The 26684-nt window shown below is 26.3% G+C and overlaps 1 protein-coding gene across 3 annotated transcripts in view; it reads right to left on the bottom strand.

The window, feature by feature from the left end:
- LOC107443174 (protein SEC13 homolog) overlaps positions 1–26684 on the bottom strand; it is a 66306-nt gene that overhangs the window by 18706 nt on the left and 20916 nt on the right. For all 3 annotated transcript variants that reach the window (XM_016056957.3, XM_016056958.4, XM_071187587.2), the window contains one exon: positions 24160–24293. In XM_016056957.3, the coding sequence (XP_015912443.2) occupies positions 24160–24293 (134 nt within the window). The remainder of the gene's footprint in view (positions 1–24159; positions 24294–26684) is intronic.

The raw sequence follows: 26684 nt of genomic DNA, 5'->3' as shown, positions 1-26684 counted from the left end.
TTTATTCTAATTATTTGCAAATTTTACTTACAATTGAAGTATTGTGTCATAATAAATGTTAAAATAGAACATTTTTAAGTCATATAAATTGTTTTCAACTATTTAATTATTCAATATTTAATGTTTATTTTAACGTAAAATCTCAGTTTAATCATTTACTTTTCAAAAACAGGATTCAAAATATTTCAAAGGGTTTTAAAAATTTTACATTTATAAAATCTGTTTAAATTTTTTGAATAGTTAGAACAAAAGTCCAGTAAAATAAACTCAATATTTTTTTTTTTCAAAAAATTTTGGGGTAATATTTGTAAATTGTAATATTGAATTGATGAAGAAATTCTGTTTAAAAATTCGTTTTCTAATAACAACAAAATATTTGGAATTTTTATTAATCGAATTTCAAAATATTAGTCATATTACAATAAAATGATTTACTGATAAAATGATTAAATGAAATTTCCGTACAGAATTTTTTATTTTAAATTTTAGTACAGAATATAAATGAAAATCAAAATTATACTTTCAAAATGCTAAATATATTTATTTTTCATTTACACAGCAAAAATATTTTTTCATGTAGCATATTTATTTTTTAAATAATAGTAAAAAAAAAAAAAAAAAAGAAAGAAAGAAAAAAAAAAGAAAAAGTAACGTAAATAAAATCTTTTAAATGCCATATAGAGAGGGCGCTGTTCATTATTTTAGACTTGTTTTCAAAACCTTCCGATAGATGGCAGGAAAATTATTTTTCTAGCTTTCACACCATTACGAGCCAGAAATGAATAACAACAAAAAACTTCTTAGCAAAGGAAGAATGAGGGTTTTATTTTCTTCAGAATCGAAACTATTAGAAATTCGGCTAACTAAAGCCCTTTTTATGTCCTTTTTTTTTAGTTACAGATTACTTAATATTTTCAATAATACTCTAAACAACACCCATTTTATATTTAATATGTTGTTTTTTTAAAATTTAATGTTATTTTTATAAGATAAAATATGCACAAAAAAAAAAATTATTTGATTTTTTAAGTTTTAAGCATTTTTATTATTTGCAAGTAGAAAGTTTTTTTTTAGTTTTTTCCCATGAAGTGGAAAAATACTTATTGAGCTCTAAAATCAAAAATTCGTTCTTTTTTTAATTGAAACTATAGAGTTGTGTAAGGAGGGACATTATGATTTATGGGGTTAGCTAATCCATGCTATCCACTACGGCAAATGTTACATTAACAAATTAAAATGTTATAGAACAAATAAATAGTTTTATTTTAATTAATTATAAACTCTTTTTTTTTACTTAAAAAAATTAATAAAGAAAGTTGATTTTTCATGCTTTAAACTTTTATGAACAGGGATGAGAGTAGTCAGAAAGTAAAAAAGAGGAAATCCAAGAATGAAAGAATATATATATATATATATTCACAAAAATTTGACGAGAAAAGTGTGAATTTTAAACTTGAAAGCCATGTGATTATAAATCCCGATGATTAATTTTAAAATTCTATGAAAATGAATCCCGATATGAGGCTTTTAAATCACCTGAATATGAAACTCTATATCGAATTTTAAAAAATGTGAAAATACAAATCATGATGCGTAATTTTTATATCACGTAAATACGAATCACGCTGCATAATTTTTAAAGCACGTATAATTACGAAAATCGACGTTTGATATTACAACCGCAATAGCGAATCACGACATTGGAATTTAAGATCGCGTGAATACGAATCGCTACATAGGGTTTTAAAAGCGCGTAAATACAAATCGCTATATTGGTTTTTTAAATCTCGTAAATAAGAATCGCAATGTACGATATTTAAATCGGCTGAATCCAGGGCCGGATTAAGACCTCTTGAGGCCCTAAGCACTGAAAATATTTTGGTGCCCTCCCCCCTCTAACAATAAAAAATATATCTAGTACTAAATCACGTTTTAATTCAAAATATAAAATCAAATTTTTTTTGTAAAAAAAAAAATATTTATTCAAATTAATTAAAAATAATTTTTTTATAATAATATAATCAATTTAAAACTTTTCAATTAATATTAAAAAAATAACTTATGTTTGTGTGTATGTGCAAAAAAGCAAACACTTTGAATAATTTATGATCGAAAGTTTGAACTTTTATTTACTAAGTCTCAAAATACTTTAAATTAGAAAAACAGACACGTACTTTTTCTAAAAAAAGCATACCTTTTTCTTTTCTTCAATTGATTAGAATTCTTGACTCTCGAAATAAATGACCATATCTCGAGAATTTTTCAAACGAACTAAAAAATTTTAGCACACAATAATAAAATTCATTTTCCTAAAAATAGTTCCTAGTCAAAAATAATTTGTAAGAAGTATTAATCATTTTATATTATTCAAACGTAAATTCAAATTCTTAAGTGAAATTAATTAAACAGGAGGTAGAAAAATAAAAATAACCATAACTACATTAATTCAAATTCAAATTGGAACAGCGCACAAGGCAGCTAAAACCAAATTCAAATCATATAAACTAGTAATAATATAAATTTACTCAAAAATAATTTAAATATAATTTAAATAAAGTTGTGTGTTTACAGAGCAGCACTTCATCAGGGGACACACTGTCTGTAAACACACAGGAGCCTTTCTGTTGTTAGTGGCAAAGTCAAAACTAACAGTGCCCCGAGGCCCCTAATGAAAATACAAGCATAAAGAATAATAATAATTACCACATTAAATAAATATTTACCATTATAACATTCATATAAATAATCACCTTTACAGTAATTTCCGGTAAATAGGCCGCACCGCCGTACTGGCCGCACCCGCAAAAAACATCGTTAAAAATTTCAATTTTCATCTTATAGGCCGCACCGTCGTAAAGGCCGCACTTTCGTTTTTTCGATCGATCATCGATTTTTATCAAATATCACATGTGTGAAAATACTCATAAAAAATAATAATCTTTAAAACATAAACTCTATACTTAGAAAAAAGTTATTGATAAATATTTTTTTTTATGTATACTCATTACATTATCATCATCATTTTTATGTATACTTATCATAAAAAAAGAAAAGAATTGAGAATGATCCTAAGTTAAGGATGTGTATGCGATAAAAAATAAACTAATCACAAAATAAATCAGCATTTATTTATTTATACTTTTCAAATATTTTTGAGCATATATCTATTCAAAACCATCGAAATCTGATTCTTCACTGCTGGATATTCAGCACTTAATCTGATCCCTTTTTCTTTTTTTTTTCTTAGAAGAAATTTTTATTAACAAGAGAAAAAAAAATCAGTATAATTCTCTTTTTATTTGAATTTTATTCTGATGAAGTAACTTTATTTTATCTTTAAAAAAAAACATGAAAACAAATCTGAGTCAAAGGAAAACATCTGTTTCTAAAAGCAGTTTAAAATAAAGTGAAAAGTAAAAACATCTGCATTTCCAATGAACAAAATAAAGAAATGCAAGTTGGAAGAAACTGATAAATCAATCTTGACAGCTGTGGAAATGCTCTACTCATTTGTCCCCATTTTTTCCCCCTCCAATTTGACCATAAATTAGCCACACCCTTTTGAAATTGAAACTACCAAGTGGGATACAAAATGAATTCTATCCCTTTTGAGGCTTCTTTTTATTCGATGTAAATCAATCTCTTTTGTTTTTTATTAGATATTAATTGCTATTTTTTTTTTATTATTTGAAAGCTAGTTTTTATTTTTAAATTGTATTTAGTTGTTAGCTTGTTTTTTAATCATTAGTTGTTAGCTTATTAAAAATATATATTGTTATTTCTATAATATAGATAATTTTAATTAATGAAATTTCTTAAGATGGGACATTTTTAAATTCACCCCATCATAATCTACGATCAAAACTGAACTAAATTTATTGTAATTAATTAATTTTCGGAAATTAACAGTATAATTGAATTATCGTAATATATGGGCGCCATATTGGAATTTCCGAAAGCGATCCGAAATTCGGCAAATTCATTTAAAAAAATAAGAAAGAAAAACGTTACCAGAGTAAACATTACGAATTAGGTTCGTTATTTTGGAAAATTTTTACTAAACATCTGATTTTGAATAAATCCACCATGATCAAAAAATTCTCACTTGTGGGATGGGATAAAAAAATTCTACATATAGGCCGCATCGGCGTACAGGCCGCGCATCGTGACAGCCCAACTTTTAAACACGTATAGGCCGCGGCCTATTTACCGGAAATTACTGTACTTAAACAAATATACAAAACACTTAGATGACATCAAAAAAACCGCCCCAAAGCACATATAAGTATTCAAAACAGTTACAGTTAGTAAAATTGAAAAAGAAATTCTTTATATATTCCAAATCAGCTCAAAAAATAATGTGCTGACACCTAGATAAAAAACAACAAATTAAAGAACAATAGAATCCAAGTGCTGCCATCTGTCTAAAAAATCCCAACAGAATAAGAAAACATAATCCCAAGAAATTTTTGTAAATGAAAACAAAATCCCAGTAAATAACAAGATGAAAACCAAATAATTCACCGTCTAGGCCTGCTTAGACGGGTTTAAATATCGGCCAAGTTAATAGGATTTTTTTAAAATTTCTTTAATCAAAACATCAAAATTATTAAAGTTAAAAGGAAATTTATTTTTCTTTAAACTGTTTTTTAATACCTCAATAGCGGTCAAAAAATCTATACGGTTATTACAAATGAATTTGAATCTCAATATTTGACCAAATACAATGTTCTTGAAAATTTTATAATAAAGGTTGGAATAAAAATGCGCAAGGTTAATAACATTAAAATTGAAATCCTTCCTTTTATCATAAACCCCTATGAGATTATTGTTATCAGAAATATTTATATCAAGATCTAAAAAATAAGCACGAGAGTCTTGTGAATTGGTTTTAATTAAACTCAGTTCTTCAGGATAAATATTATTAATCAAATCAAAATCGCAACAATCGAAGATGATTAAATCATCAATGAACCTGAAACCTTTTAAAAAATTATTCTGTAAAAATTTATGTTCATAAAAGTAAAGGAAAATATTAGCGAATGCACTTGAATAACTATTACCCATAGAAATACCCTTAATTTGCCTGTAAAAACTAATACCGTTAAAAAGGTAATTTTCAAAAATGTTGACATTGCATAAATTAATCCAGTCTTCCTTGTCAATACTTTCATTAATCAAATAATGTTCAAAAATTTCAATACAAATATTTTTTAAATAATTGTGAGGAATACTGGTAAAAAGATTTTCAAAATCACAGGTAAGACCTTCTTTATGCTTGTATTTTCATTAGGGGCCTCGGGGCACTGTTAGTTTTGGCTTTGCCACTAACAACAGAAAGGCTCCTGTGTGTTTACAGACAGTGTGTCCCCTAATGAAGTGCTGCTCTGTAAACACACAACTTTATTTAAATTATATTTAAATTATTTTTGAGTAAATTTATATTATTACTAGTTCATTTTATATTATTTTATTTATTAAGAGAATAATCGAAAGAACTTTAAATTGAAAATTTAACAAATGTCATTTTAAATGACAAAATACAAAATTTAATCTGTACTAAATCAATTAAATAAACCTGAATCTTTCAATTTTAAAAAAGTTATATATTTAACATTTAATTTCTCAAGAACTTTTCGACAGATTTTGTTCAAATTTTGTATTTTACTATTTAAATTAATATTATTTAAAATTATGTAATAATTTGTTTTAGGTTAATGAATTTTATTATTAAGTGCAAAAATTTTTCAATTCGTTTCAAAAGTTCTCGAGACATGGCGAGTTGCATTCCTGCAGCCTGTAGATTGGCTATGGTATATTTTCTCGCTTATCAAGTTTAGCAGTTACAAATTCTCAAATTAACTATCGAATGCTATTTTTTTTATTCTATTGTAATTCCTGTATAGTTTTCTACACACCTTAGTAATTTACAGTTTTTAAGTCTTACAGTAGTTGAGCAGAAATACAAAATGAACAGCAAACGTTAAGTTAAACTCCCAAAACAAGCGGTGTCCCTTTCAATTTTCTGATATAGAGAAAAATTTATTACAAATTTATTTGATATAAAGAAACAGCACGTATCAAGTTCGGTGAACACTGCAGCCTTTTCATTTCCAAGTTCATATGAAAGGAAATTTTTATAATTGGTCAGAGGAATTCCCAGGCTGAATTTCTTTCTTTTTCTTTTCATCAGCGAGTGATTTTAATATGTTTTCATGAAATTACCTTAAAGTGTTTTTATATTCCTGTATGGTTAATTTATACATAATTACTGTCCTTAGTCTTAGTATCATTTCTTATATAAATATGAATACTGAAGAAGGAAAATAATTTAGTGACGTCCTAAGAAACATATGCAGATTAACTCTTAAACAATAGCTGTAGAACAAATAATAATGTTGTTGATGAGAATGTTGGCAAGCTTTAATGATGCATTTTTATCGGTGTTTTCATTGACAAGACTGGTAAATCATAGAGTATTTAAAAAACATGAATGAAAATATTATTTCGAATTATTTATATAAAAACAGATACAAATTTTACTCACTACCTCCTCGTTGCTCAGACTAGTTAACGATAAAATTATAATAAAATAAATATTTTTAGGTATGGATGCTTTAAAATTAGTAGTTTGTAGTTGAAACACTTTTGTATATGGTAAGAACTAGACATCTAAAATTGTTAAGTTTTTTATGTATCAATATGAATTAATCATTATGTATTATTATTCTAATGTAATTTCAAAGTAAGAATCAAAGATTTTAATGATTAATTTTACCCAATGCAATTTTAGGAATTAAAAAAAATTTGTAAGTATACTAATGTGACCTTCATGCCTTCATGATATTTAAATATTGATTACTAGAAGAAGTACATGTGTTTATTTCAGAATAAGAAGTTGCAGTTTGCTGTGAATAGGGATGAGCTGTTGATTAGGTGCAGCTGTGGACCCCCTTTCTGTAGGGTAAAAAGAAAAATTTATGATGTCCGGTTATGCGTTTTTCATCCCTCGCTATTGGTGATAGTTCTTGAGAAGCTTTAGGCTTTTTCAGCACCTTGTTTCCTTTTTGCATGGATCTCCACTAAACATCAATTTCAGTTTTTACTTATATTGCTGATCATTTTAATTATTTAACATTTTAATGCGATTACTTTTTTAAATCATTTGTGATTATCTTTACATTGAATTGCTTTTTTTTCTAAAAAAATAAATAAATAAATGAACTAATAAAAGTATAACAACAAAAAAACTCAAATTCTTATATTTTACAGTTTACTTATAAAACAGTTTTAACGTAAGTAGTACAGAGTTAAAATCTTTTACAGCTCAAAATTCAATTTCAAAAACAAAATGTTCTAACAAAAGTGCTTCAATCAGTGGGGAAAATTACAAAAACAAATTAAAAAAAAATAAGTACATTAATAAACTCTAATTTTAAAAAATAATAATTTTAGAATTACCATTAAGATCTTATTTGATTAATTAGTAAGGCAACTTTAATTGATTGAGGGCTTCAAAATGGAGAGAGCTTCACTTTAATGCTTTATACATTCCACTTATAGGTTGGTACTGCTAAAATTAGTACTACTCTAGCCTTTTATTTTTTGCGGTTAATGAAGGGACATAACGATCGAGGTCACACAGCATCATTTGGGGTGTTCACCGGCAATTATAAAATAAATTTTAGAACGATTGTAGAAAAAGGCACCGGGAGTGCAATGAAATAGAAAAATGATCATTCGATTATGTGACATTAGGTCACAGCCTAATTTTCTAAATATCCTTTTTTTAATCAAAATACTAATTTCTTTCGACTTAATTTATAATTTTATAATACATTTTTTATTTCATCTTTTTTTCTTCTCACCCCTTAACGCGTTAGCGCAATTTGGACATTCTCCCCCTAAAAATTCCTTACCAGCTCCTTGCAGAGCCCCTTTCTTTCTAGAACATTCCACCCTTTTCATTTCTGAGAATTCGCACTGGTTGTCGGCATCTTTCATCTCCGCGTGTATGTTGTGTTTCTCAACCGTAACTGTTAACGTATAATCAATTTTTCGTCTCAACTCGTAATTTTTAGATAATTTAACTTTAACTTGCACAACATGTACTACAACTTCAACCATTAAGTTTTTGTCTCTTATAAAAAGAGCGCGCGAAAGATGACGATTGCATTCGAAATTCGAGAGTATCATACTCCACGTCGCGCTGTTGCGTGTTTTATTTTTTTGATATCCTGTCCTCGTTAGGAGGTGAGGATGGCGTCTCCTTCGCCATTTTTTTGTGTAGTTTCTCATTTATGAGATGAACCTTTTCTTCGGCCATATAAAAATTCCACTGACTGCCTTTTTGCTAATATAGTAGCTTCAATATGCCTTCCAATAAAATTTCCGAATTTTTGATAGCAGATCATAAAAATCTTATTCATAAAAATCTTATTCATAAAAACATAAACGTTATCTTCAATTTTGAGAAAACTGTTTGCGATGGATGCTTTCTTATCAAGAATCCCAAATCCGGGAGTGTGCTTTAACTGTCGGTATTGCTGCTAACACCTTGGCTTCCGGTTCTCACTTATTGATTAATGGATAAAATTGATCTCTAAGATGGAGGAGAATGATCGTCAACATGCAATCTGAATTTGATCTCGTCTAAGTCAGTTTCATCCAAAATTTCCGTGTTCCTGAATTTATTACCCTTCACCCACTTCTCCACCAGAGACTGTGTGTTGGACACTATTTTTGCCGTTAAATATGGATCCTCAAAATAAAGAGTTTTTAGTTTGAAATAACTGTTTTTATTAGTGACTTATTCATCTGGATTTCCTAGAAGGTAACCACAGATTGTTGGAGATTTTCTTTGTAAACTCATCTCTGATCCAGGACTGGATATCTTCTATGGAGAGGAAGGTATGTTTTTGTAGAATATATTTGTTATCTTCTGGAACTTTTTTTTTAAGAATTAATATTTCTTCTGGGTTGTGAAATTAGCCAAACTTCGTAAATGTACCACTATATATGTTTCACCCGGCCATTTTATTTTTTTAATTTTTTTAAAAATTTTTATCATTGTTTTGCAACTTTTCATTTTTTTATTCTATACCCAACCGTAACAGGGCAGATTATTTGTTTGAGAATTATTGACTACAAAATTTGGTGTAAAAAATACCACACGGGCAGCTCTGTAGAACACAGAAATGCAAATACTAAGTTGAAATTTAACACGCTGCAAAGGCTAGTTTTGATTATGAACTCAACACCGGTATTCAAATATGTTCGAAAATTAATTGTAATTTTACTATTGCTTTATATGCAGTTTTTCTCTCTCTTTTTTTAACGTTTTATTTCGTTTTACTACGCAAAAATGATAAGATTTATTGTTTAAAGTTATGATGAGTTGTAGAGAAAATACAGAGAAAATTTAGATTTCGATAGTTAAGTTGAAACTGTTAAAATAAAATAAAAATAGTACGTTAGGTCGATTTGTTTGCTAGAAAAGAAAATTTGATCAAAACTACCAAAATATTGTAAAACTTACCTTATTTTTGGCCTTATGGGAACACCAAAAAGCTCAGTAATTTTTGTCGAAGAGATTTGGTAATGTTTTCGATTAAAATTAAAAAATGAGACTTTATAATATGAGTTGAAATTCGATAAATTGGGTAAAATTTGGTTATTTTAACACGATAGTTTAAAAAATGGTATAAAAACTATTTATTCAAAAAAAAACTACTAGTATTTAGTTTTGTATTTTTTAATAAATGTGAGGTTAAAAAAGCTGTAATTTTTAAAGCTAGAATATCCGGTAAACTGTCACCATTTAAATAGAAAAATTACCAAATGAATGGTTTAAATAAAGTATATTTTTGTTTTATTATCAGAGTTATGGTTTTGTTTAGGAGAAATATCATTATCATAGAGTGCGGTAATTAACTTTTTTCTTTGTGAAGTCCGCTGAAAGGTAACTTAGTTAAAATTTGATTTGCTGAAAGGGTGGATTTATGTGTAAGCCTAACAAGAATTTTGTTTTGAAATTCCAATTTATTCGAAAGCTATTGCAAATTTAATTGTCATTCGCAATGTCTTTCTTCGTGTTTTTTGTTTCAAATATTAACTATTCATCAATTGTTGTAGAAAATTAATTTTTTTCCTCAGAAGATCTTTAATTTACATGCTCGCGCTAAAATTGTAGTCAATCAAAATTAGCGAAAGGGAGGCAGATTTGTGTGTTGCTTGATATCACTCTTAATATTTATTTTTACATTTTTAAAAACTATAAGCTTAATAAATAACGATAAAAACCGTTCCCTGTTTAAGCTTTAATAAGTTTCGTTAACGTATAAAACTGCTTCTCATTATTTTTTCTCATTGAGTTACACAATCTGTATTCCTTAAGTAAAATATTTTTTTCAAGTACAGATAATTATTTTTCAAATCTATTAAATCCTCTATTTCATTACTATTAAAAAAATGTTCTTAGATAAAGCTACAATACTTATATATTTTGAAAATAAAATGTTCTGTGCTTTGTGAAAAATACTGCAGTTTAAGAAAATAAAGAAAAAATCGATGATGAATGATAAGCAATTACGGGGGTTGGTGAGTGGAATAAGAAAAGGGCAAAGTCTCCTAATTTTTATTTTTGTAGAATTGAAAAGATTTTTAAACCGAAAATGGAAAGGTAGTTTTTAATTATGCATTGAATAAAGTTTCAAATGATAAAATAAAAAATAATAAATTTTCTTACAACTTATAGTTATGCAAATATAATAGCAAAATAAAAACTGTTATTACTTTAAAAAATTTCTATACATATTTAAAAACTGCGTGCAAACTAATAATGAATTTCAAAAATCGATGTCGTTGCCATAAACGTAAATAAAATAAAGTTTTAAAGTTAAAGTAACGTTAAACAAGTTTTTCTGTTAAATAATTTAAAAATCGTGAATTTTAACGCCATAGAAAAAATAAACTTGTATAGCTAAATAGACTTTTGTAATCTAACTATCATCTGTAAAAAAATTAAAAGGACATCATTATTCTTATGAAGCAGTTAAATGACATAAAGTATTTAGTTGGAAATAGAGTAATCTCTAATTCTTGTATCCAAGACTGTGAATTTGCAGCAATTGATATTTGGGCTTTTATATTTTCGTGATCATTAGCTTTCAACCAAAATTATAATTATTATTTTGTAATGTAAATGGATAAAAGTAAATAACCCAGTCTTCATTCATTAAAAAAAGAAATAAAAAACAAAATTTTCTTTCAACATGAAAAGTAGTTTATGAATACTTTAAGAAGGAAATATACATTTTTTACGAACTCATAATGTGAAATGCTAATATTATATTATACACAGTCATTTCGCTAATGTGAATAAATTTTCTCAATTAAAAACCAATGCTTAATTATTTATATAAAAAATAATTTCATAAAAAGAGAAAAACGTCTTTTTTTGTACTTTTTATATAAAAAGTGGATGAAAACTATTAAATGGTCTTTTTACTTAAACGTGATTAATAACGGCAGCTTCACTGTTCATTACAAAGAAACGAGATTCTAATTTACTGCACCGCTAATAAAAACATTTATGTAAGCATTATTTCAAAGTATACATGTATAAAAAATTTTCTAAAAAAAGTACTTGACTTCAATAATTATTTCATTAAGTGAGTTTCCTTATCGTTAATGGTTAATAAAAGGTTTTGGTGATTGCATATTTATTGTTTATTATGAGCACCAGAAATTGTCTTTAATATTTCAAAATCGAAATTGATTTTAATTTGAAACATATTACTATTTGAAATCACCGGATACGTATTTTTGAAGTCCTTGAAGGCAAAAGAATTTGGGGAAGAGAAGGGAGGAAGCACATTTTCTTCCTTACCCCCCAATTCTGAGAAACATTCCTTTCAAGTTACAAAAAGCTGCACCATAGGTGGTCTTTGATTATTTACATGTGCCAAAAGACTCGTTTGGCAAAAAAAATATTTAAAAAAGGAGATAAATGTAGCTCCTTGTCTAAAGGAGTCTTTTTTATTTTTCCCCAAGAGTAGAGTCGTTGCTCCACAGAACAACAAGTAAGTAACAACTTTTGCTCTTCAGATCATGTATTTTTTAATTTTTTTCCACTTATTTATTAAATAGTTTCTCATAATTAATTTAATTCATTTTTATTTTATTAGCAAAGATTTAATTATGTTTTGTAATATTATATTCTAGTTGAATATTTAATTTTATGCTCTCCTGTTAGCTGCTATTTTCAGAATTATTAGCAGTATTTTCAGAATTATGTTTTCAAATAATGCGTTTTCTTAATAAGGGTAAAATTTTTTTAAAAATAATGTCAATTTTCAAAGAAATGTGAAATATGTGAATTTTTTAAAGAAGTATATACTTATAAACAATTTATTTGTTTTGAACCTCAACATATTAACTTTTTTGTACTAAACTAAACAGACCGACCGTATTTCTAATTTTTATTTTGTCGTTTCGCAAGTGTTTTTCACTTATATTATATATATATATATTTTTTCTTTCTTTTTTGCATTCAATGAATTGATGTAAAGGTAAAATATTTCCAATTTTTATATTTAAGTATTAAGTTATTTTATATTAATTAATAATAATTCTTATATTTTTTATATTAATTAATAATTTTTATTTTATTTTACGATTAAATTTATTATAAAATTAAGAAATTCCTTCTCTGCCCTCCTTTTCTAAATAAACAATACATATTCCAATCTATAAAAGTATTTTCATAAAATATATTTTCATACATTATTCATATTTTTTTAAAACCCAATTTTTTTTTAAGAATAGCATCATTCACTTATTAATAAATACTTTTACAACTAATGAAAAAAAAGAAAGTTCAAAATCATCAGAGAATTTGATTTTAGGAAAATAAAAAAAAAATCTGGGAATTGTCAGGTAATGATGTTTCTGCCAAAACATAGAAAAATCTTTCCATAAACCTAGAAATAATCAGTTGTAAACAATACGGTATTGATAAGTATCCCATGAAGTACAAAATAAATAAGATATACATCTGTTTTTATTGTTCCATGTAGAAAGTAAGCTACAAGAGAGTTCACTTTTTCAAAATTAAAATTAGAATATTATTTCAAATTTATTTATAAGTATAATTATATTTTCAATATAATAATTTTTTTCACGAAATAAAGCTTTTTGTATCAGCTTTTAGATAATTGGTCCTTATTAAAAAATAAAATCTAATGACTGGCTGATTTATTAATTATTTTTTCCAGTTTTTTTTGCAAAATCTAGTATCTCCTCTAATTTATCTTGAACTTAATTTATTATTTTCAGTTTCTCTCTATTTTTATGTGGTTCTTTATTCTAAAATATACTTGTTCGGTCTTCCTTTTAAAATTTTGTTTTTAAGAAAGTGGATACTTGACATATTTTCGACAAAAAAGTAAATTTTAATTAATTGTTTAATGAAAATATATATATTTATGATGATAACTACGTAGAGGAAATATATAATCAAGAAATTGATTGAAACTTTCCTCAAAAAATCAAAGAATTTAATTTCTAAAATTGAGTGGGAGTCCTGACTAACAAAAGATTTATTTTGAATTTATCTATTTCTTTTATTTATTTATTATTTTAATTCCAATTAGCTCCCATATCTGTTTTTTCTTCATACATATCTTATTCATTTTCCAAGTTAGAATCAAAAAAAAATATTTCGCTTTAAGAACTACTTTATTATGTAAGAAAAATATTTTACTTATTATTATTATATATTTTACTATTACTATTATATATATTTTACTTATTATATATTTACTTATTAATGTCATTATAAATATTAAACATTAAGTAATTCACATATTTTTTCCAACTTCAAAAAAACGATGCATAACCAATTAAAAGTTCAAGTCTAGTTATTTACTTTAGATTTAGACCTGTCCTCTAAATATTCCCCCTATAATTCCAGACTAAATTTTAGTCTTTTCCAATGACAATTATTTTAGAAGCAAGATCATCAGTAGTTTATACAAAAATACAATTTGCATTGAGCATAAAAAAGATAATTGGTAAACATTCAACTTATTATCAGTTACTAAAAATAAAAATATTTGCCGTACGTACTCTTAATATACGATCCTTCTCCTTCATTTAAATCAAAATTAATTTCATTTAAATCAAAAAATTTGTTTTTAACATAAATTATGAAATATAAAGTAGTCATAATCAGATATAATTTTGTTGATTTTTAACTATTTTTACTATGATCATATTCTAATTCATTCTTTTACTTTCATGGAAAGACATGACGAACGATGACAACATCAAGATGCTGACGACAGGACTTACGACAGTTACCCTTATGAACAACAGCCATTAAAATAGAAAAGAAGGTAAGCAAATAGTGAAACGATATTTTGTCTCAGAGACATGAATTTTATATCCCATGTTTTCCGAAATATATTTAATAAATTCATTATAAAATTAAAAAATCTTATTCCTTTATATTGTATTTGTACAGAATACATTTTTAATAATTTGTATAATTTAAAATAATTAATGGTTTCAAGTTTTAAACAAACATATTTTTTTAAAAATATTAATATTTTTTAAAATTAAATCACATACCGTAAACCGGGGCGAGTCTACCCATTTTAGTTTTATTTAATTTCCACTATTTTAAATTGCAAATATAAATTTTTTTACCGACGGAGGACTTAGTTCAGACTCTAAGGAAGATGGCGCTGTAGTAATTTGATCCGTTTTTATTTATTTGGTGTCTTTTTAACCGACCTGTTCAAACGTCTTTTGAGAGATTTGTATTGAAAATCAGCAAACTTTTAGTTAGTGCTCCGTAAGTATATTATTATTATTATTACTATTTTCACTTTGGTTAATTGATAAACTTATCTAAAACTAAGATTACATTAATTTTATATGAAAAAAAATAAAAAGAATGTAAGTTTTGCTGTTGTAAACAAAAAAACAGAATTCGCGGGGCGAGTCTACCCATTCGTATTTAGTTTTAATAAAGCATAATAATATAATTTAGAACTTTGTTTATATTAAAATTAAGTCATTTTAAATGAATTTGAGTATATTATTTTAATTCTGCATTGATAAATTTATCATTAATAAGAAAATTTATAGGTTAAATATAAATGTAAATATAAAATATGTTTATTTTACCTATTTTTTCAATTTTTATATTACAAAATTAACTTTTTTTATTTAATGCAAGTTAAATAAATTATTATTTATTATTACAGATGGTTCAAAATTATATCCGCAAAACAAATGGATTTAAATGTTACAAAAAAATGCCACCTGAGATGGAAAAAGCTATCCAAAGGATAAAAGCCAAACAATAACAATATTAATTTTAATTTATTTTTATCAACAATAATCAGAAATTTTTTTAATTTTATAATGTTAATGATTATAAAAAAAAACTGATCAAAATGTGACAATCGATCAAATACTTAATTTGTGTTATTTTATGAATAAAAAAATGGAATATATAATAAAGTTAAGAATTTTACTTCATAAATATCCTATATAGTAACTAAAATAACAATTTAATAGTAAAATTTGATTATTTACACTGTTAACATTCATTTTAGTAGAATGGGTAGACTCGCCCCATACGAGAGATTTGTCAGCAGTTCTATAAAAATATACAGTAACAGCGTAACTGTTAATATTTTCTAAAATTGATTTCACAGCTTTAAAGAGGTATAAATAGCGATTCCGAAACACCTATTAAAAGCCTTTTTTCTTTAATATTTACAAAAGTTTGACCACTTGAAAGTTGACAAACTGAAAAAATGGGTAGACTCGCCCCGGTTTACGGTATATTAATAATTGCGCTTATCAAAATTAAGTTCACTTTATGTATTTCTCTAACACGGTCTTCATTAATAACAAGTGTTTTTATTACTCATATAAGCTTTTATATTGATATTTTTGCATTATTCTTATTGAGTTTAGTAATTTCTTAATAAGGTTTTGTATTAAATGGAAAATGCGCTTTATGAATGCATAATTTTTTTGTTTAACATGAAAAGATACGCTGACAATTTTACATCATTATGATATTTCACTATTGTTTTCTCTGTTTCCATTACCTGCCTGTTATAAAAATTTTTTTATCATTCTATTTTTTTAACTAGTTAGAAAACAAAATTTTAATAGAAATTATTTATTACTGTTAAAATAACTACATAAGGTTATAAATGAATAACGAAGTATTTTTCGTTATTTTATTTAAAATGATAATAATATGTAACATTTCGTTTTTTCATAAGTTTCACCAGCATATAATATTGTATTATTGCAATTATTTTAACAAATATTTTTTACTTAAAAAAATACATGAAAAAAATTAAAAACTTTGATGCCCACATTAAGATTTTAATTTGTAAGCACATCATGAATTTGAAATTTTTGTGCTAATGCAACTTCTCTAAATTTGGGCTGAAAGTATTCCCCTGCAAGCTTGTGCTAAGTTTCATTGAATTTACCAATTGACATTTAGTTCCTCTAACACACCACATGCCTAGAGTGTAAACAAGATAAATGGTAAACAATAAACTTATTGTCATATACCATATCTGAAATAAAAATTTTTACATTAATCTTCATATATGATTTTAGAAACAGTTTTATTTTAAATGTTTTGATTTTGTTGTTTTTGTTTCAACTGATTTTACAACTATCATATTCTAATTATAATGTTTTCTTTCTTTCATAGAGAGTCAGAACGGAAGATCAACAATGAAGATAAAACTCAAAATTTAAAAATCAACAAAAAGGATGGAAAGAAATAAATTTATACTTTACCTTAGTTTCCCCCATGGTTGGAAGGAAACAAGTTTTTTTTTAATCTGGGTTTTTTGTGTTTTTTTTTAATACAATATGTGGGACAATATTTTAAGCCAATTGAAATCAACCGAACCAATTAAAAGTCTTTCATAGCATTTAACTATAAATTACTATTTTCAATAAACAACTAAAAAATATCTACTCTTTTCTTTAAATATATTAACAAAATATCTAATAAAAAAGGAAAGAACTGAATACTTTAAGTATACAAATTTATTTAGCAAGCAAAATAAACATTCAGCATTTAAATTTGATTTTAGTGATACCATAAAGAATGATTCTCTCCCTCGCTTGCCTATAATATAGAAATGCTATATTTCAATATTATTTGCTTAATGTTATTATTTCGCTGTGTATAACTTATGATATTAGTATGTAATTAAATTTTATGAAACATAATTATTTTTTAATCCATTAACATAATACAAATTTTTATATATTTAAGGCAATATATCATATATATTTTATATGAATGGTAAATAAAAAGTGTTTTCTTATATGGTGCATTATAATTATTTGATAAAAAGGTACAAAATTGATAAGGAAAGATACAGTAAAAGTAAGTTCTTATACTTATGGTTTAATAATAAATAAAGTATAAATCCCCCCCCCCATTTATTTTAGCATAATAGTTTATTTAATAAGTTAAATAATATCCGAGTTCCTAGTCCTGAAATTTCTGAATTCCTGATTAAAAAAAACAACAACTTTATTCTCATTTTTTTTAAGCTCTTTGCTCTGATTTCTGATATGTCTGTGCTCAGAACATCACATATTCTACAAATACTAATGCATCAACTATTAATTAAAAAAAAAAAAAAAATTTTATATATATATATATATATATATATATATATATTATTTTAATTAATAGTTGATGCAGAAAATTACTTTTGAATATAAATGCCAAGACACATATATTTACTTTGCCTTCCTTTCAAAATTATTGAAACCCCACTTAAAAGTAATTTATTAAAGATGTCACGAATTTAATTGCAGATTTTAAATAAATATTGGTATAAAAATAATATAAATAATTAATACTGGTTATTTTTAATACAGAAGTACTATTAACATTTCCTAATTATCAATCTCAAACTGTTACGAACTGCTTATTAATACTAGAATTAGAAAAATTATTCAAGCTTTGTTTCAGGAATTAAAAAAATTATATTTAGAGCAAATTATACTGTTTTTAATTTTTTTTTTACAGTTAACTGATAAATGTATAATGTACCAGCAATTTGGTTATTAATATAATGTCGCATTAAATAAAATGAAATATAATGTGAACATTGTTAATAAATTGTAGAGTTTAAGAAAATCATTTAAAAAAAGATTTTTTCTATATTTATCATTCAAAACATCGAATGAATTGTTTTCATAATACTTAACAGTACTTTAAAATATTATTGCTACAATAGTTAACATTTCTAACTAAGATGGATAAAATTATTTAATTATTACAAAACTAATTGAATAAATAGAATCATAGTTATGTTTTTCATTCTCAACTTGCTAATGAATGTTAAAGTTAGTGATACTATTTTTCAATTAGATATCTAAAGCAGATTAAATTAGTTTAGATCAGACTACATTGTTGAAAAAAAAATTTTAAGCTACTTTAGGTAGAATAAGTCTTGATATCTATGAGCTATACATATAAACTCCATTTAAATAATCAAAAAATTAAATGTGAATAATTTTAATATGTTTCTTTGGCAGTTGATCTATTTTAAAAAATAATAATTTGCTTGCATATCCCTCTCACCATTTCTTAGTAAATAACCTTATTAATAAAAAAAAAAAAAGAATTGAAATAAACATACTCTAAATAATGTTTTTATTATTTATATAGTATGAAAAGTATTTATACTTATAATAGTTAAATGATCAGTTTATTTAAGTAATTTATTTTTTCCAAATCTATTTCTTTAAATCAATACTTTTCCTAAGGATAATTATTAAAGGGATGTATGACTATAATAATTTACATGCTTATTATGACTATAATAATTTACTCTATATTAATTTACTCTTTTATTATTTCTTAGCAAAATACCATCATTATCACTGAAATCAGACCTTTAAAAATGCATTTATTAATTAAATTCTATAGCATATTTTTATAATGAAATTAATAATTTTTATGAAAAAAATTCAGCTTGTCTTAATGGCTTTTAAAAAAATCAGTTGATTTAAATCAATGATTTTTTTGTTAATATTTTGTTTCTGTAAACATTTATTATATGTATTATAAAATAAATTGCTTTATTTTTTGCAGGAAAACTAGATTCATTGAAAAGTATAGCTCCTGGAATTATTGTAAACTATTGAGCGAAGCCTGTAATTAAAATAAAAAACTTTTCTTAAGATCATATTTTATTTTATACTTTAAGCATTTTATTGTTAAAATTCTTGCTTTATTTATTTAAAATTTTTATACTATTTACAGGTACACTTTTTTTTTGGAAAAGATATTTAAGATATATTTTGTTTATCTAATATATAATAAAATTAATGAATTGATAAATGGGCTTATAATTGTAGGATAAATAAGCTTTAGTGGGTAAGTTTCTATCAAGAAAAGCTAGTTGTAGGTTTTAAATATATAAGCATTATTTTCAAAACGTAAATAAGTTATATATTGAGTTGTATTATGCTTTAAAATAAAAATCTGTACTTAATTTCATCTATCTCACAACGTTTAAAACAGTTAAAGCACTCAATTCTAAAAAAATGTTTTTATATGCTTTTACTCTTAAGTGATTGCGCTTATAATTGATTAAAATTAAATTAAAAAAAAGTATTTTATTGTAAGGAGATTCATTGGACGATAATTGATTATAAATTAAACAAAGTTTTCCCACCATTTTGCTTTTTATATTAGCATTTAAAATTTTGCATGTAATGGCAGTTATTGTTTTACTGCAATATAAGAAGTTAAAATACAATAAATTACTATCGCTGATATCAGCAGAGTAAAACAAAACAATTTAGGCTCCCTAAATAAGAATTGTTATCAACAACATGCAGCAAAAAGCCTTTCAAGTTTAAAGCTATGAAAAATTCTAATAAAAGCAAGTAAGTGACTAAAAAAATGGCCGAGACACCTAAAATAAAGGTGTGATACCGGCAAGGACGGCATTCAAGTTTTCTATTGAACCAAGTTTGAGGTGAGTTAAGGGTGGTATATCAGCAAATAAGTTCTCCTAAGCATCTGAAATAAAGGTGTGATACAGGAGAAAACGGCATAGACGTTTTCTAATCAGCCTACAGTTAAGGTGCCTTAACGGCAAGCGAGGCAACGACTTGTGCCAGTGAATATATTCAGCTTCTGATAAAAAAGCAAAAAAGACATAACGGTACAATAAAAGCCTTTACGGCAATTTTCTCTTTATTCTGTGAAAAAATTTCCCCCCCCCGGCATTTAACAGGCAAAAATGGCAAAGCAATCCAGAGGCAACAAAGTAATTCCGGTCCTTTAACGATTGCCAGAAGTTTGCCAGAACTGCCATGCACTGGCCCTCATTTTGGCCCAGATTTCACTATATTAACGGAACCGATACGCTGATGAAAAGCCCGCCGTAATGGCACTTTAGGTGAGCCGACATTGTCCCTTCACTAGCCCAAAAGTCGTGTGCTTGTTGGGCTATAGTTATTATTCCAATGTCAGTATTTTTTCTCAGCCGTAAATTCTTCGGATCATCAAGATCGATCAAAAATAAACTGTCTAATGATTTTGCTTCTTCTTCAATTATGCTACCTTTGACAATATTTTTCATCAACTGTCTAATAAGAATGAAGCCATTTTCATACAAAAAAGGCACCATTGGTTCAGAGGTCTGAAATTTTTAAAGAAATGGCTGAAGAATATTTGAAATATAGGAAAAGAAGCTAACTTTAGCTAGAATCAATTTTTCCCTACAAGCACCTTTGATATTGTCACACGTCATGGATCCAGGCAAATCTTTTTTACTGAACTCAATGTATTTTTTTACATTGTCAAAAACTTTAAGAGCATGTTCGCAAACATTGAAATTTTCTACCCAGCGGATAGAACAAAACTTTCATGGAAATTCGGAAGAACCTGCTACTTCCAGAAAATTAGCACGTCTTGCTGGACTATCTTTAAATATTCCATACATTGCTCTTAGAGTAACATCTACTTTCCATCCAGTAGATTTGTGTCCATACTGCAACGCTCCGTGGATTATGTGTAGTTCACAAGTACCCAGGTTTAAAATTTTAGTCATTTTCGGACAAAAGTTCTTCGTTGACGTGTTTTAAAAATTTTAAATTGACGTTTGGTCTATCCATGCTGATTTGTAAAAGTATCTGTAAGTCTAAACTTAATATAACTTCCTTAAAATTCTTAAAGAGTTCTTGAGTTGTAGTACGTCTTAAAAATACAGAATTAAAATATCTTGTGGAGACTCTATTAGTTGAATCACACCAATATCTTACTATAAGGATCATTTGACATTTTTGCGAAATGCGGTTCAAAGCTTCATCAAAGCATATAACAAATTTTTTGTTCTTTAAAGATTTTTGAAGAGATTGTTGAAAAAACGGAGTTAATCCGAAACCGATAAGGTACGACATTTTTGTACGCCCCAATGTACACTTTTTGACTATTTCACTATCAGCGAACATTAGTGAAAATAATTCCGCTACATCATTAAACGACGAATGCGATGCAACGAGTTTTAATGCCCATAACAGTTCAGCTTTAAATGATTGTTCATGAATTAAAAGGTTAGTAATTGGTTTATTTCCGGACACCAAATCTTTTGTTTTTGGACTTGACGTATGCGCAATCCAAAATATCCGTTTTTCCGTAATCCAAAATTGATGGTGTCTTTTCGGAATCGGCACTTCGTTTTGTATAATTTTTTGTCTTCTTATGACTGGTAAGTGCTTGTCTCCCCATATTACTAAGGCTTATTTTCTTATTGCACAGCAAGCAGTACGCAGCAAATGGATTTTTCGGAACTTCGGTAACCCATGCTGCAAAGTCGTGATTGATAATTTTGTCCATCCAATCTGTATTGAAAATGGACTTAGAGCAGTTTATTTTTAAAAGAAATCACTAAGCAACTTTCATTGATAAAAAATACCAACAAAATATTCAACATGTAAACACACAGGTGAGCGATCAAACAACCGCTACACCATTACGCAACAGCAGATGGAATGTTGCCACTCCCGCGAACGCACGTCTATATCGCACAATTGCATATTCGACGAGAGGGAGAGACTCGTATTTGCGCATGTGCAATTTGGGAGTTTCTAGAGGAGAAAGAGAAACCCCTCGAAATTGGTCTATGCAGAAGATGAGGGGAGTGACGGTGGTAGAAATGGATGAGCTTCCGCGCACGGATCAGCAGATGCTAGTTTGTTTTTGGAGCGAGCTATAGCTGCGATCGTTTCTTCTTATGATTGTTAAAGAGATCGGCATTTTTCAGAGAAAAAACTAAGCAATTTAAAATTCCCTGTGTTTTCCCGGTTTTTAAGGAAAAACGCGAAATTCCCTGTTTTTGCATTTGACTTTTAAATTCCCTGTATTTTCCCGATTCTCCCGGTGCCGTACAACCCTGTGTTATCTTAAATCTTCGTTCTTTGTTCTGAACTCAATCTATTAATGAAAAGAAAACATGAATAAAAAAAAAAGATTCTTCATTGTTTATTTTTTTTTTTAATTATTGTTTTTCATTTTAAGCAATACAATTTAATAGGGGTAGTTTGTTTTTAACTTTGTTATAAAAAGTTGGTTTTTTTAAAAAATTTATTTAATGCACAGAAGTATAATAATTTGATAGAATTTGAATATTTTTAAACAAATAAATCTTCAGTCATTCTTAATTAAAAAAAAATTGGCTATTAGTGAAAAAAAATATTTTTTTTAATTATATAAAAAGTTAAGCAGTGTTTTGACCCTTTTTAATAATTTAACAATAGTACTTAAAAGTATTTTCTTATTTTAATTTTTCTTAAAATTCTTTAAGTACTTGTTTGTTTCATAATTTTTTAGACAGTTTGTATCATTCATTAAGTATAGAATTAGACCATTAGTTAATAAAACTTTGTTATTTAAATAAATAAATTAAAAAAAGTCTAACAATGCTTCAAAAGCACATTTTTTTTCAACAAATAATTTAAAAAATTATTTACTAAAGAGAAAATTTCTTTAGTTTGTTTTTTTACTTTCGTTTTTTTTTCCTTTTAATTTTTAATGTATGTATGTAAAATACTTTGTTAGTTTTATTATTATTTTTAAACCAATAAATCTTAAGTCATTTTTATTTTTAAAAAAAAATTAAAATAAAGCTTGGGTTTGTTTTTACTTAAGACATTTAGTTTTGTAATAGATTTATTCCTGTTTTTATTTTTGATTAATTTAAAGATTTCCGATAGATAACTTTTGAACATATGCTAAATCGCGATGTCTAACAGATGATGCATCACGATATAAAATTTCTTACATCACCCAGTCCCACTTGTTACATATAAGATGACAATATGCATACAATGAAAATTTATTTTTACTTAGAAGCAAAATCAACTTTTATGATCAAAATATGTAATAGGCGAATGAAATATGAATTACCACCAATGATTTTAAGCTTCTTGATTTACTGCACAATCATAATTTTTAAGGCAGGAGCAAATTAATAAACCTTTTTATTATGATTTTTAATATTTGAGTCTGTAAGTTTGTACATGCATAGTTTATTTAAAAACAAAAATTGCTTATAAATATTTAAAAATGGGTCTATTTTATAACTGATGCAATCTAAAAATATAAGGTATATAATGAACCAAATAACTCAATTGATTTTCAATAAAGTAATCTTTTAGTTTTTTTGTTAAAGTCAAAATAATAATGGGGTTGAAAATACTCATCAGGGGTCTGTCTAGATTTTTCTGAGACGTACCTATTTTGTGAAAATTTATACATAATTTGTGAAAAATTATATTTAAAAAATCAACACAAAAATATGGTTAAAATAAGGATTTATCGTTTCTTAAGGGATACAAAAATAAATTTCAAGAAAAAGTATTTTGTGAAACTACCATTTTTCCTAAAGTTGAATTTGTGAAGGTGCCGCTAAACGGTAGTAAATTCGGCCTGGATAGACCCCTGCTCTTAGACTTCATTAACAGAAGCATGGCAAACAAAATAGTACTTTTTAGAAACCTTATCATTGGTAAATTCAGTTTTATATTAAAACAAAAGAAATTATCAAGTATTAATCAGATACTCACAGTATGTGCATTATGAATTCTCTTGACTTCCCAATCTCCTTCTCCAGTGCTACTCAAAATTGAAATTGATCCATCAGATGATCCACAAGCCAAAATAAGACCATAATCACAAGGAGCCCATGATATAGAATTCACTACAGTAAGAAGATATAATTATAATAAAAATTAAATTAGTAACTAGGTAAATCAAGAAATCATTAAAAAATGAAATATAAACTTATACTAAAAACCTATTCAAAGATGTAGTACAGAACTATATCTGTCTGGTATATGATTTATCTATCTATCTGGTATCAGCTAAATTAAAAAATTTACTGAATTCAAAATATTTCTTTAGAGATGATTTCTAGTACAATTGCCTAACAAGGAAACAGTTTCAAGTTTTGATTAACATTTTGTAGTTTTCATATAAAAACAAGAAAATTAATATTTTGAAAGTTTGGAAACTGAATATAATTAAGGGTCTGGGGACACTGTAAATGCTTGATCACAAAAGTTGCTCTCCTGGACAAAGCCTCCCCTTTTTATTATGGGTCAGAAGACAAATTTGAAAATAGAAGGCAATTTTTTATGCACACTTGCCAAGAGGGTTTACATTTGGCCTTTAAGTAATTAGTTTCAAAGCTCAAATTTGAACTTAAAAACTGAATTTTTAGCTTTGTCCTTGTAGTTTAGCAGCTATCCTTTTTGCGCTAGCTATATAAAGGTATCATGCACATTAAAACTTAATACAAATTTTTTTTCAATCAATGTACAACATAAGATATGAAAAATATTAAAATAGACAAATTATAGAGATTAGATTTTTTTATAAACATATTACTGAGCTTATGCATGATACCAAAAATACTAGTATGAAAATATAACAATTATGTTTTCCTTAAAAATGTGTTTATGCAAGTTTAATACTTATATTATTAGTAATACAAAATTATTATTGGGTTTCATTTAACTTAAAGAATCAGAGAAGGGGAGCAGTACTATTATATGAAGTCAAATAAATATACACTTAAGGAAATGAAAATACATCCTGAAGATATGAAGTTAAACTTAAAACATATGTATGAGAAATTTATATATGATATTAAGATTTGAAATTGTATTAAGGAAAATACATAATAATAAATAATTAGAAATTTTGATAAATATATTGATATTATAATGAGATAACAGTTGAAAATTTCAATATGATGAAATTCTGCGATATAAATTTTTTTTAAAACTCCGTACTAGGGTTGCACAACTTTTTTGAGTGAAGGGCCGTTTGCCCAGCACGTTGATTAATGAAGGGTCCCATGCCTATTTTGACATGTCGACAGCAAATATAGTAATATATATTTAAACATTAGTGTTCGAAAAACTAATTTTTTTTATTAGTAAACTTATTAATATATTTGCAGAAAACTAAATTATTTTAATTATTAGAATTCGTTTAAAACTTTTTTTTTCTTTTCCCAATGGCAGGCACTGAATTTGAATCTTTGCCTATGAAGATGCCGGAATTGTTACTCATTTAGCGTTACCCAGTGGGCACCTGTGAATCAAAGTCACAGAGGCGAGCAACATTACCCACGCCACACTGCCACAAACCCGTTTATAGGGTAGGTCAAATTCACACGTCACACACAACAGAGGATAGCACACAGAGAGAGAAACATCCATGCCCAGAGCGGGATTCGAACCTGCAGCCAGGCGTGCTAATCGCTTGGCCACCTGGCCGGCTTGTTTAAAACTAATAATATTTTTAAAAATTTTTCCCCTCTTTATTATATCAGGGGTCTGTTTAGGTTTTTCTGGAAAATTTAGACATAATTTGTGAAAAATTAAAAATGATATTTAAAAATCCAACACAAAAATATGGCAAGAATATGGATTTATCATTTCTTAAGGAATAAAAAAATTTTTTTTTAATAAAAAGTATTTTGTGAAACTACCGTTTTTCCTAAAATTAAATTTGTGAAACTATCGTTTTTCCTAAAGTTGAATTTGTGAAGGCACCACTAAACGGCAGTTAATTCGGTCTGGACAGACCCCTGTACATTAGATTAAAAAAAACATTGAAGAGAAGAAATGTTTTTTTTTTATGTTACGTCATATAAAAGTTCATTTTAAAATAAATTCCAACAACAAAAAAACTGCAATACACAAAATGAAAGTACAAAAAAAAAATAAAAAATTAAATACATATTAAGTAATATAAATTCAAATAAAATTTTTTAAAGATTTGAACAGAAGTCTAAAATAAAAACAAAACTGTTATAGTTCAAAATAAGATTCAATACTTATTTGGCAATATACTTTAGATATTATTTCTTTTTATATTAAATAATGAGATTTTTTAATCTAGTAAACACTTTCTTTCTCTTAAAGCAGACTTGCCAATTACAGCGCTTTTAGCAAAATATTTTATAGAGTGGTAGGCATTTAAAATCCAAAGCTTTCAGAATTTTTGGAAATTTTGCCAACATTTTAAAAGTTTTACCACAACAAAGTGGCATATCATGTGAACTTTTAAATAATTTATA

This window comes from Parasteatoda tepidariorum, chromosome 11, assembly GCF_982258835.1.
Source record: "Parasteatoda tepidariorum strain Cologne lab strain chromosome 11, Ptep-v5.0, whole genome shotgun sequence".
NCBI lineage: Eukaryota > Metazoa > Arthropoda > Arachnida > Araneae > Theridiidae > Parasteatoda > Parasteatoda tepidariorum.
Note: the sequence above shows the minus strand (reverse complement) of the source record. Positions and strands in the feature narration are given on the sequence as shown.